We start from the raw sequence: 12,616 nt of genomic DNA on the forward strand, positions 1-12,616 counted from the left end.
TAGCATTACTCCAATTTTTTTTTTTTTTTGTGACGTGGAAACAAGCAGCCCGCTACCTTTCGGTGCACTCTGGGTAAATCTCCGGACTAATGCAATAGCCTGCAAACTACGTCATTCAGGTAAACCACACTAGACAAGTCATGTGTAATAGGTTAGTCCAAAAACGTGTTGTCTTACTCCAATTATTATTCTATTTGTAAGTGGTAAGAAAACAAAATCTAAAGTTTTTTTAGAGACAATTGATCATATTCTAAAAGTGAGGCAGGTTAGACCAAACCCGTCTCAGTTGCCATGAAGCCTCACCCATCACAAGGAACCCATTGCTTTTCTCCGACAATAATTATTCGAATAAACATTTTACCGATTCACATGAGAATCCTGCCTTTGTTTTAGTTAAATAAACAGAAACAAATTTTAAATCTTTGTTTGTAATATTTCTGGCCCACTTGAACAATAATCTTATTTCTATAATTCTTGTCTCTTGAGAAAGCATACCAACCCCAATTGTGGTCGATCGGGTGGGCTACGCAAGATCTGAAATCAGAAAAATATTTATATATTTTACAGATTTGTTTCAGAATTTCACTGAAATAAGATTTCTACCTTGAGTTTTGGAAACGCAGATTCGGTCTCTAATTTGAGACTGATTATTTATTTTGGTATCTAATTTGAGACCATAATTTGTGTTTCAGTCTCTAATACATTTTGTGACGTTTATGTTCGGTCTCTAATTCGGTCGCTAAAACCCCAGGTTTCTTGTAGTGAACTAGCCATCAAGTTGTAGTACACAAACTTGATAAAAGAGTAGGAAAAAAAAAAAGAAACCCTCTCTCAAATACATTTGACTTGCTATTAGCCAAGTTTGTTTGCACCGAATGGCCCGGTGGTTTCTCCTCTGGAAGCCACTGCTCGTGGCGGAGGTTGGTGGCTTTCTGCCTCTTGTGCTACACACTCGTTGCCATGTATTCCTTCATAGGCAGTGTGCTCGAAGAAGCTGAGAAATTGAGTCGAGCACACTTCCGGAACATCGGTTCTATCCAGCTCCAAGAACTTGAACAAGTGGAGGAAATGATGCTTCCTCAACCATTTGGACTCAAATTGCCTCGAATAATGAGTCTAAGTGATGAGTTCCTCAATGCATCATCTGTTTCTTGGCCTATTTTCTTTCCCGAAGCTACTATAGATTCAAGAAAGAATGCAGAAAACAGTAGCTTATACCATTACCCGGGAAGATTATGGTTGGATACTGATGGAAATCCAATCCATGCTCATGGGGGAGGCGTTTTTTTTTGTTGAGAAATCAAGGACTTATTGGTATGGTGAGTATAAAGATGGTTTTACTTACCGTGACCAAGAAACGGAGCCCGTGTTGAATTCGTCTGTGTTGCATGTTATTCTTCCAGGAATTTGTGGGAATGGAAGTATGAAGGAATTGTACTTGCTGCCGAAGAAAACAAGACGCATGATCTGCATAAAATGAATGTGGTGGAAAGGCCTAGAGTTATTTTCAACAGTGAGACTCAGAAGTATGTAATGTGGATGCATATAGATGATTCTACCTATGAAAAAGCCTCGGTTGGTGTGGCTGTAAGCGATTTCCCAGCCGGTCCTTTTATGTATCTTGCAAGCAAGAGGCCTAATGGATTTGAATCTGATAGTCGGGATTTGACAGTTTTTAAAGATGATAATGGGATGGCGTATCTGATCTATTCTTCTGTCAAGAACAAGGAGATTCACATTAGCCCTTTGGATCAAGATTTTCTTGATGTTACCAATGAGACGACAAGGGCACTCGTCGGTTTTTACAGGGAAGCTCCTGCCGTGTTTAAGCATCAAGGTATCTATTACCTGATTACATCAGGAGGTGGCGGAGGAGCACCTAATGAGGCACTGGTGCATGAGGCTTTATCGATTTTGGGGCCGTGGGAAAGTATAGGGAACCCTTGCGTCGGTGCAAACAAAGTTTTCCGAGTTGCAGCATTCTTTTCTCGGAGTACATTCGTGCTCCCCATGCCTGGTTCGGTTCCTGGTACGTTTATTTACATGGCAGACAGGTGGAATTCGGATGATAGGAGGGACTCGAGGTATGTTTGGTTGCCGTTAACTGTGAGAGCTGGTGATGGAAGGTATGATGGGCTTCCAATTTGGTCAAAAGTTTAAATCTTTTGGCATGAAAAATGGCGGATTCCACCCAGTGGAAATGGGGGGTCCGACCCAGTTTTCAGATTTGATATCACAATTTGAAGAGAGAGACGCAGAACAAGAGCACAAGTAAACTCTGTTGATGTTTCACTACAAAACTTTGATCCATACTTGGTTAATTTTCATTGTAATTGTGAAAGTCCCAAAAGTTCACCATTCTATTCTTCTACACAAGATTCACAGATTCTTGAAATTCAGATGTACTCACAATTTCTTGAACTTCTTAAAACTAGTTTGTTTAGCACAAGCATGCCCACTAGGTGTCATTTACACAGTACCGGCAACTCCTGACCAATTTTTGGCCATAAATTCTTTTCGAACGCAAGTAAGCATTACTCTTGATGAAGCTACAAAGGTACGAGATTATACGACAAATGATCCATCCTACAATGAAACACATTCACCACTTCATTTATGTAGTAAAACGAATTCAAAACAATCCGATTCTACAAAGGAAGATAATTCAATTCCCCTTTTTCTGAATCAAGAAACAATATTTAAACCATCACCAAGAAACCAAACTTCTCATTCAGATTCCTCCACCAATGCTTCAACTCGAAGAAGCACGAATCCGACTGCAACCCCGATGAGAACCAATGCATTCATAATGGCAGCAATCCTGAAAATCTCTTCAATAGCATTGCAGGTGGAAGTCAAAGCACCACCTCCCCTGCCTTGCGAGGATTTCTTCTTCAAGGAACTAACAATCTTGGCAAAAGACTGCTCAGTGCCAATCGGTACGCCTAATGAAGCCACATTGTTGTGTGCCTTTAGCCCACCAAATGCGTTCAATCCATTGATAAACTTGACTCTTGTTCTCCTCTGGGCCGATACGGCGGTGGCGGCCGGGAACGTCACCGGTGATATTGTAGCAGATATTGTTGCCATTTGTCAAGAACACAACAACCTACACACAGAAAACGATGCAAGAATCATGTCATTCAAGCAGAGTGTACCGTAAAGTCATATGATTCCCACTAAGATATTGGTGGAAGATATCAGTTTTACCTGTTAATTCTGTGGGGTTTCTTGATCTAAGATTGGTTGATGAAATAGAGGGATTGAAGGAGTGGAGTTTGTATGGGGGAGAATAAGAAATTTGAAGTATTTGGATAAGGTCTGTGTTAATATGGTTGGCTGACATGAAGATGAGATGAGGTTTATTTTCATGAGTGAATTCTACCTTTTGATAGTGGCCAGAAAAAAGATTGGAGTAATACCACAAACTTGCATTTTCAGAAAATGTATATTCGATTATTTTATTTTTATACAACATGATTTAATTAATCACACTTGGACTTAGATTGGATATGAGTCATATGATATGCTTTTGTCGTGTGAATAAGAATTTCATTAGTGTATTCGAGATAGTTTTTTTAATTTTAAAGTTAATGTGTTGTCATATGTATAACATTCATGGTAAATATAGCATTTTTTTATTTTTAGTATGTTTTATTCTCTTATATGTCTAAATCTACTAATGCCATGTTTGACAATTCGGTAAAGAACAGGGAGAATTACATCTCATTATCTAATTATCCCACATATTTTCATGAGAGTCAACTGTTTGTTCTGAAATCCAACTGTTATAATTTTATCAAGAAGGTAAAAATATATGTTAATCCCTACTTCAATAGTTTGAAATGAGAATTTCTATGTGAAGTTTTATTTAGTTGTGTCAAAACTAAATTTATTTAGTTCAATTTTATCTCATTTTCTGTTTTGTTAAAGTATATAAATGGAAATATCCCTCCCACTAAAATTGGTAAGTTAATCCATGAAAGAAGAACAAGTTACTCTAATTTTATATATAATCTACATAATATTTATATATTAAAGTCAAACTTATTATATTAAATATTTTGATATGTTGGTGAAACCTTCTATGAATATCTCTATAACTTCTAATTTCGATCACTTTCATAGTTTTACTATCTCCAATTTTCTATCTTCAATCCTTTTTTACAGAAATATTTAATACTTAACATATTTAGTTACTTCTATATTTATATATTTTATTATCATTTCAAATTAAAGGAATTATAAACCATTAGAAAATTACTACGGAAAAAAAATATATTTCACGTATATAACTATTGTCGGCTAATATTAATTAAAAGAGACTTGCATCATTAACTTTTGATGTACACTTAATAAATCCCCAAATTAATACAATAGCATGCCTACCGAGAAACAAATTTTGGTATATTTGATGATTCTTTTTATTGACCTAAAATACCTTTTACTCGTATCATAGAGTAAAGATTAATAATTGTTTTTTGTTACAATATTATGGATGTCAAAGATTTGGGTGATCGAACAAATCTTCAAGAGATGGTAAAGAATCAAGATAATATCAATTCCTTGTAATTGCATAGTTACCATATTCGAGAATTTTTTGTACCTATAAATAGGTCACTTATGTAATACTTTTGATATATTGAATTTACTTGTTTTCTTTGCATATTCTTTGGTTAGTTTCTCCTTTATTTTATAACACGTTATCAGCACGAGCCTATCATATTTTTCTTTTCGTCTTTTCCACGACATGTTCATGATCTGCAATTTTATCTTTGGTTTTCGTTTTTCAATCACTAATACACATGTCATGCTCACCATTAAATTAATATGTTTCTGATAGTATGACTTTTACACGCTAGATATAAATTCGATGCACAAACTAATATTTATTGTTGATATCCAATTGTTTTTTTAGTGATTCTGTTTTTGGATTTTAATATTGATGGATATTGATACATGTACACATATAAATTACATGATTATTATAGATGTACATCATTAAGCGATATTAAGAAGTTTAGTATTTCAATTTCGATGATTTTTATTTGTTGTAGTGTCTGTCTTCTTGTTAAATATTCTAAGAATGAATTATATCATATATATGATTGTTGTGCACATATTATTATTTATGTTCACCGTTAAATTTTCATGCTTGACTTTAAACTTTTATATACATTTGTGTTATTGTGTATTAATCAATATTTATGAATTTTGTGTTCTATATAGATTTCATCATGTCGAATATCTCAAAGCTTGAATTTTCTGCTCTTGATATCTCCGGCAAGAATTATCTCTCTTGGATACTAGATGCTGAAATACATCTAGATGCTATGGGTATTGGAAATACAATCAAAGATGAAAATAATGAATCACCGCAAAACCGTGCAAAGGCTATGATATTCCTTCGTCACCATCTTCATGATGGTTTGAAAATTGAGTATTTGACGATAAAAGATCCTCTTGATCTGTGGAATAATTTGAAAGAGAGATATAGCCATCAAAAGACGGTGATTCTCCCAAAAGCACGCTATGATTGGATGCATTTGCGCTTACAAGATTTTAAGTCTGTAAGTGAATATAATTCTGCATTATTTCGCATCAGTTCACAATTGAAATTGTGTGGAGAAAAAATAACTCATGATGATTTTTTGGAAAAAAAACATATTCCACGTTTCATGCCTCTAATGTTCTCCTACAACAGCAGTATAGAGAGAAAGGCTTCAAAAAATATTCTGAATTGATTTCATGTTTGCTTGTGGCTGAGCAAAATAATGAATTATTGATGAAAAATCATGAAATCCGTCCCACTGGAGCCAACCCATTCCCTGAAGTGAATGTGGCGATGCATGATGAAAAAAGGAAACAAAATAAGATCGAATTTGGTCGTGGTAGTGGTCATGGTCATGGACGTGGCCGTGACCGTGGACGTGGCTGTGAGCGCCGTCGAGGACGCTTTCATCCGTATAATCGTGGGCATGAAGAGCCACGTGACTATAGTCATAGCAATCAAAAGAATACAAATTATCAAAAATGGGGTAATGGCCAAGCAAAGAAAGTTGAAATTGGTCAAAATAATATGCCAAAGAAATCAGAAAATGAGTGCTATAGATGTGGAATAAAAGGGCATTGGTATCAAAATTGTCATACGCCCAAACACCTTGTTGATCTCTACCAAGCATCAAAAGAAAAGGCAAGAGATATAGAGACTAATTTTATTTATCAAGGTGAAGATTTAAGCCAAGTTCCATCCGTCTCAGCACCTTTCGATGTCTCTGATTTCTTTGAAGACCCAGATGGGAGAATTGATCATTTGATTGGAGATGGCAGCGTACAGAATTATTAAATATTTTATCTATCGTTTAGTTATATGTTTTGATTTATTTAATGTTTTTGAGTTATTTTTATTTAAGACAATATTAAGTTTGTTTAATTGTTTTTATTATGAATAAAAGTTATTTATTTCATATTGTCTTTATTATGAATTTTTTTTATTCTTAATAATTCTATTATTTTGAATAGAATATGGAATTTGGACATGAAGTCAATGATGGAGATTTATGTCTTGTTGATAGTGCGACAACGCATTCTATATTTAAGAAGGATAAATATTTCTCATATTTGCAAATGAGAAAAAGTAATGTCAACACAATTTGTGGTAGTACAAACATTATTGAAGGCTCCGGAAGAGCAAATATTATATTACATGGAGGGACAAATTTTATTATCAATAATGCATTATTCTCTCCTAAGTCTCAAAGGAATTTATTGAGCTTTCAAGATATCCGACGGAATGGATATGTAACACCCAATATTTTTAGCACGTAAATTCGCATGCATAATTAGGAATTTTATTTATTTAAAATTTTAGATTATGGGTTAAATAATTATGTGAAATTATTTATGCATGTTTTAAGTTATTTTTAAGCATTTAACCCATAATTAGTGATTTTTCATGATTTATGGAAATTTAATTATTTTATCGCGTAGACGGGACCGTGGACGGACGAGATGACAACTTTCTATCCAATTTATTTCATGAGCCTTTTAAGAGCCCAAAAAATATTATTTTGAGTTTTATCTCCTCAAAATTTTTAGTATTTAATTTTATATAATTTTAGGAGTCCATTTTTATCCAAATTTAGCCAAAATATTGACTTTTAATTACCTTTAAAATTCCCTAAAATAATTATTTCGGGATTTTTAAGTTAGTTATCAGATTTTACTTATTATTTAGAGTTTTTAAGTTATATATATTGTATATTTAAAACCCTTATTAATATTTTAATTACCCTATATTCTAATTAAATCAAAAACAAATTTTCTACCCTACATTAAAACCTTCAGCCGCCTCCAACATCTTCATCAACCCTCCTTCACGCCTCTTTATCAGAAAAATCAGCCCCATAGCCGATCAAGCTTAATTCTTGAGGATTTTTGGTCGTTCGTCGTCCCGGAATCGTCATATACGTCTTCTTCTTTTCATTCTACGGTGCAAGGCATGTTTCCTTTTGAATTTTTTTGCCATATCAGTGTTTATGCGTGTGTGTGTGTGTGATCATCAGATTTATTCAAGAAAATTTTTTCAGAAAAATCGAGTTGGCTTTGATTATGTGCTTTATTCATGTTTTGTGGAAGCATGCTCACGTTTTTTTTAGCCATGGGTGCGTCTAGCTGCTGGCCAAGGGTCCCTAGGCTGTGTGAGGGTGGTCTGGACTCGAGTGGCTCGAGTGGTTCGAGCCAAACGAGCCCAGGTAAGGGCTGGTGCAAGGATTGGTCCTTGTGCGCACAGTTTAGGGTTCACGGAAAGGGCTCGGGTTGGCTAGGGACTGGGCTGCATGGCTCGGGTTCAGGGACCAGGTTAGGACCGCCCAAATGTGGGCTACGTCTGGGCGGCGGAGAAGAAACCAGGGAGGGGCGACGGGTTGTAGGGTTTTGGGGTGGTCCGGGTCGGGTCTGGAAAGTCATGGGTTATGTTAGTTGGGTCCCGGTCCGGGTTAAGTTAGTCGGGCTCGGGTATTTTATTTTTAAGTTAATTATTAAGTTAAAGTGTTTTAATTGGGCTAATTAGATTAATTAAATTAATGGGCTACATTTAAGTTTATTAATGGGCTTGAATAATTATTTTAAGTTAGCCTAATAATTTTTATGGGCTTGGGAGCCCATGGAAATTATTGGGCCAGTTTCTGGGCTTTTGGGCCCATTGGGCCAGAATAGAGTGTTATTGGGCCAGCAGTTCAGTACAACCCATGAGAAATTGCATGTGTCCTGAATATATATTTAATTATTTTTATGCATGGAAGTTATTTTTAATATTTATATGTTAGTATGAAATTAAATTAAATATATATGAAGGACACACATTTTATTTAAGTACATGCATTCATAAAATAATTTTTATGCACGATTTAATGTTTAAGGTTGAGCAAAAGAAAATAATTTTATGTTGAAAGTTGAAGTAGTGTGACAATTTAAGGGGGATTCGTCCCCATATGTGAACTATTGAAGGGCAGTTTACTGCCAATTTAAGAGGTGATTCGTCACCGTCACGTACGTTGGTTTACCACGCTGATCAGTATTTAATGTATGTATGGTTACACTATGGATACGACCTTTCGATGTTAGAAAATACTTTGCTCAACAATGTTTATGTATTATTATGTTATTCAAGTTTAATTTAAGTTTATGTTATGTTCATGATATTTTTAAGCATGCTCATTCATGTATATGTTATGTATTAGTATTAAAGTGATTTAAATTATTTTAAACCCTTGTTATGTTAGCATGTTGGGCCTCTAGGCTCACTACACTGATATGGTGCAGGTGAGTACGTAGAGGAGGATGTAGTACCCACCGGCGGCAAAGACCTATGAGCGGACAAGCAGTAACCCCGTGACCGTTGTCTGAGTCTACGTCATGTTTTGAATATTTTTATCATGTCATACATTTTATTTATTTTCAGTGGTGGATATTATTACTCATTTTATTTAAATATTTTCAGTGCATGCAAATTTTATTTATTTTTTGCTTATGTCAGTATTTTATTAAATGTTTGACTCAGATATTTAAATTATTAAAGGTTGCATTTTTATTTAAGTTATTTATTTTTAAATCTATTTATACTGTGCATATATGTATGGGCATATATGTACATATTTTTACTTAGTAAGTATAAAAAAAAATTTATTTTTCCGCATATTTATTTACATTTAGAGAGTTAGGGTCGTTTCAGTTGGTATCAGAGCACGGTCCTTGGAGGGGTCATTACTGCTATGCGAGCTCAGAAATTCACGCTACCGGTCTGTAAGTTTTAAGTGTTTATAGCATGATTTACTTTTAAGAATTTAATTTAGCATTAATGTTAAAACACTTAGTTATGCATGGCGATTTACGTAAAGAAATATGTGGTGGTGCAGAATGCCTCCGAGACCTATGAACAGACGTGGGGAATCTCCACCTCCACCTCCACCTCCGCAGAACCCTCTTGCAGCATTGGAGCAGGCCAATGCTAATATGATGGCAAGGATTACTGCTCTGTTGGAGCAGCAGGCTGCACGTCCTAGACTGTCCCACGAAGAGGACGTAGCTGAGCGGTTCCAGAAGAAGGGACCGAAGGAGTTCACTGGTACCACCGATCCATTGGTGGCTGAGGGGTGGATTCGCTCTTTGGAGTCCATCTTTGCATACATGGGGATTACTGACGCTGACAGGGTGAACTGTGCGACTTATATGATGAAGGGAGATGCAGCTCTTTGGTGGGAGGGTGCTGCCAAGGGAGTACATCTTCCTACATTGACTTGGGCGGAGTTTAGGCGTATCTTCTACGCCAAGTATTTCACGGAGGATGTGCGCAGTCGCATGATCCGGGAGTTTATGAGTCTCCGACAGGGGGACAGGTCAGTGGTTGAGTATGTGAGACAGTTCGAGAGGGGCTGTCATTTTGTGCCTCTGATTTCAGACAGTCCACCGGAGAAGATGAGGCAGTTTGTGGAGGGACTGAAGGCGGATATCAAGCATGACGTACGTATGATGGACGTCGCTACATATGAGGCGGCAGTTAGTAGAGCACTGAGGTCAGAGGAGGGTAGGAGAGAGATACAGCGAGAGCAGCAGGGGAAGAGACAGATTCAGTCTGGATTTCAGCGACCATCTTCGCAGCTTCCTGCGAAGAAGCAGTATACTGGGCCGTCTAAGGGCCCGAACCAGCAGCAGAGGCCACAACAGCCGAGGGGCGGGGCCCCTAATACTGGAGGTTTTCCTACTTGCCCGAAGTGTCAGAAGATGCATTCGGGACCTTGTCTTCTGGGAGCAGGAGTTTGTTTCCACTGTAGAGAGCCAGGGCACCAGATAGCTAATTGCCCGAGGAAGAAGAACACCACTGGTAGAGTGTTTGTTATGCAGGCAAAAGAGGCAGACCCAGACACCTCCTTGATCACCGGAAGAATTCTAGAGGCTCCACGTTTGCGTTGCTAGATTCAGGGGCTACGCATTCGTTTATCTCCCTGGAGTTTATCAGATGGATAGACATCACACCTGAGATTGTTGACAGTGGTTATGATGTCACTATGCCATCAGGACAGATTATTTCTACCTCTAGTGTCATTCGAGAACTGGAGTTGGAGCTTCAGGGGCACTCCATTCGCGCAGATGTGGTGGTTTTTCCGTTGAGTGGATTTGATTTGATATTGGGTATGGACTGGTTGACAGTCAATGGAGCTTTGATTGACTTTCGTCGGAGATCAGTGTCAGTGAAACCATCAGAAGGCGACCCGTTTACCTTCCATGCATCTCAGAGCAGTGATATTCCTCAGGTGATATCTCTTATTCAGGCGAGGAAGTTGTTGAAACGGGGTTACCAAGGTTTTCTAGCAAGTATTGTCGCGGCCTCAGAACTATCTAGCAGATCATTATCAGAGATAGAGGTGGTTCGTGACTTTCCGGACGTCTTTCCGGAGGATGTTGCAGGAATTCCACCAGTGAGAGATGTGGAGTTCAGCATCGACTTAGTGCCAGACACCGTGCCTATCTATAAGGCACCATACAGACTTGCTCCTACCGAGATGAAAGAGTTGAAGGAGCAGATACAGGAGTTATTAGAGAAAGGCTTTGTTCGTCCTAGATTTTCTCCATGGGGAGCTCCAATATTATTTGTGAAGAAGAAGGATGGCAGTATGAGACTGTGCATCGATTATCGAGAGCTCAACAGGGTCACAGTGAAGAATAAGTATCCACTACCGAGAATAGAGGACCTATTTGATCAGTTACAGGGAGCTTCGGTGTTCTCCAAGATCGACCTGCGATCTGGTTATCATCAGCTGCGAGTTAGAGATGCAGATGTGTCCAAGACTGCTTTCCGGACACGTTATGGGCATTACGAGTTCTTAGTGATGCCATTTGGGATGACCAATGCTCCAGCGGTTTTCATGGATCTCATGAACCGGGTTTTTCAACCGTATCTTGATCAGTTCATCATAGTCTTCATTGATGATATCTTGATCTACTCTAGGAGCGTTGAGGAGCATAGGCAGCATCTACAAACAGCCTTGCAGACTTTGAGGGAGCATCCTTTGTATGCCAAGTTCAGCAAGTGCGAGTTTTGGCTCGAGCAGGTGGCATTTCTTGGCCACATTATTTCGAGAGATGGGATTGCAGTGGATCAGTCGAAGGTTGAGGCAGTGCAGAAATGGGGTATTCCGAGGAATGCTTCGGAGATTCGCAGTTTCTTGGGTTTGGCAGGATATTATAGGAAGTTCATCAAGGATTTTTCCTCTATTGCAGTACCCTTGACTTCCTTAACCAAGAAGAACGCGAAGTTTATTTGGAGTTCAGACTGTCAGAGGAGCTTCGATCAGCTGAAGGAAGCACTCACTACTGCACCGATTTTAGCGATGACAGTACCACACGAGGAGTTAGTGGTGTACACCAACGCGTCTAAGCTAGGTTTAGGCGCAGTACTTATGCAGTGTGATAAGGTTATTGCTTATGCGTCGAGGCAGTTAAAGATTCATGAGCAGAACTACCTGACACATGACTTGGAGTTAGCAGCAGTGGTCTTCGCTTTGAAAATCTGGAGGCACTATCTGTATGGCGAGAAGTGCAAGATTTTCACTGATCACAAGAGCCTCAAGTACTTCTTCACCAGAAGGAGTTGAACATGAGGCAACGGAGATGGTTGGAGTTGGTTAAGGATTACGACAGTGCATTAGCTACCATCCGGGTAAAGCTAATGTAGTGGCCGATGCTTTGAGTCGGAAGTCGTCAGTGGTATCGTGTTTGTCAGTGCAGTTACCACTGCAGAGTGAGATTCAGAGGTTTGATTTGGAGTTTTACTCGAGTGGTCATGCACCGAGCTTGTCAGTGTTGACGGTGCAGCCGATTTTACGGGATCGGATCAGAGAGGGACAGTCTAATGATGAGGAGTTGCAGCGTTGGAGACAGAGAGATGAGGCCAAGGGTGGTCTTCTGTATACAGTTGTGGATGGCATTGTTCAGTACCGTGGTAGGATGTGGGTACCGAACGTCGATCAGTTGAGAGCTGAGATTCTAGCAGAGGCTCACACATCTCCGTACTCCATTCACCCCGAAAGTACGAAGATGTACCGAGATTTGCAGCTAT

At 38.3% G+C, this 12,616-nt stretch overlaps 2 protein-coding genes and 1 pseudogene across 2 annotated transcripts; 2 read left to right on the forward strand and 1 right to left on the reverse strand.

Moving 5' to 3' along the window:
- Positions 1–613: 613 nt before the first annotated feature.
- LOC140867359 (uncharacterized) lies at positions 614–2,161 on the forward strand (annotated as a pseudogene).
- A 426-nt stretch (positions 2,162–2,587) lies between these two features.
- On the reverse strand, positions 2,588–3,363 carry LOC140867071 (uncharacterized). The gene is made up of 2 exons (XM_073272144.1): positions 3,211–3,363; positions 2,588–3,109 (listed from the first exon to the last, which is right to left on the reverse strand). The coding sequence occupies exon 2, from the start codon at positions 3,088–3,090 to the stop codon at positions 2,728–2,730; it is 363 nt and encodes a 120-aa protein (XP_073128245.1). The 5' UTR covers positions 3,091–3,109; positions 3,211–3,363; the 3' UTR covers positions 2,588–2,727.
- Positions 3,364–5,237: 1,874 nt separating this feature from the next.
- On the forward strand, positions 5,238–6,346 carry LOC140861129 (uncharacterized). The gene is made up of 2 exons (XM_073264139.1): positions 5,238–5,570; positions 5,705–6,346. Exons 1-2 carry the CDS (start codon positions 5,238–5,240, stop codon positions 6,344–6,346), a joined length of 975 nt encoding a protein of 324 aa, XP_073120240.1.
- Positions 6,347–12,616: the final 6,270 nt, after the last annotated feature.

This window comes from Henckelia pumila, chromosome 4 (assembly GCF_033568475.1).
Source record: "Henckelia pumila isolate YLH828 chromosome 4, ASM3356847v2, whole genome shotgun sequence".
Lineage (NCBI taxonomy): Eukaryota > Viridiplantae > Streptophyta > Magnoliopsida > Lamiales > Gesneriaceae > Henckelia > Henckelia pumila.

What these genes read in the sequence shown, in the direction of transcription:
- LOC140861129 (XM_073264139.1), top strand. Translation starts at nt 5,238, where the DNA reads ATGTCGAATATCTCAAAGCTTGAATTTTCTGCTCTTGATATCTCCGGC. An exon ending in GCTTACAAGATTTTAAGTCT is followed by an intron (nt 5,571 to 5,704) that starts GTAAGTGAATAT and finishes CTCCTACAACAG; the next exon opens with CAGTATAGAGAGAAAGGCTT.
- LOC140867071 (XM_073272144.1), bottom strand. Translation starts at nt 3,090, where the DNA reads ATGGCAACAATATCTGCTACAATATCACCGGTGACGTTCCCGGCCGCC.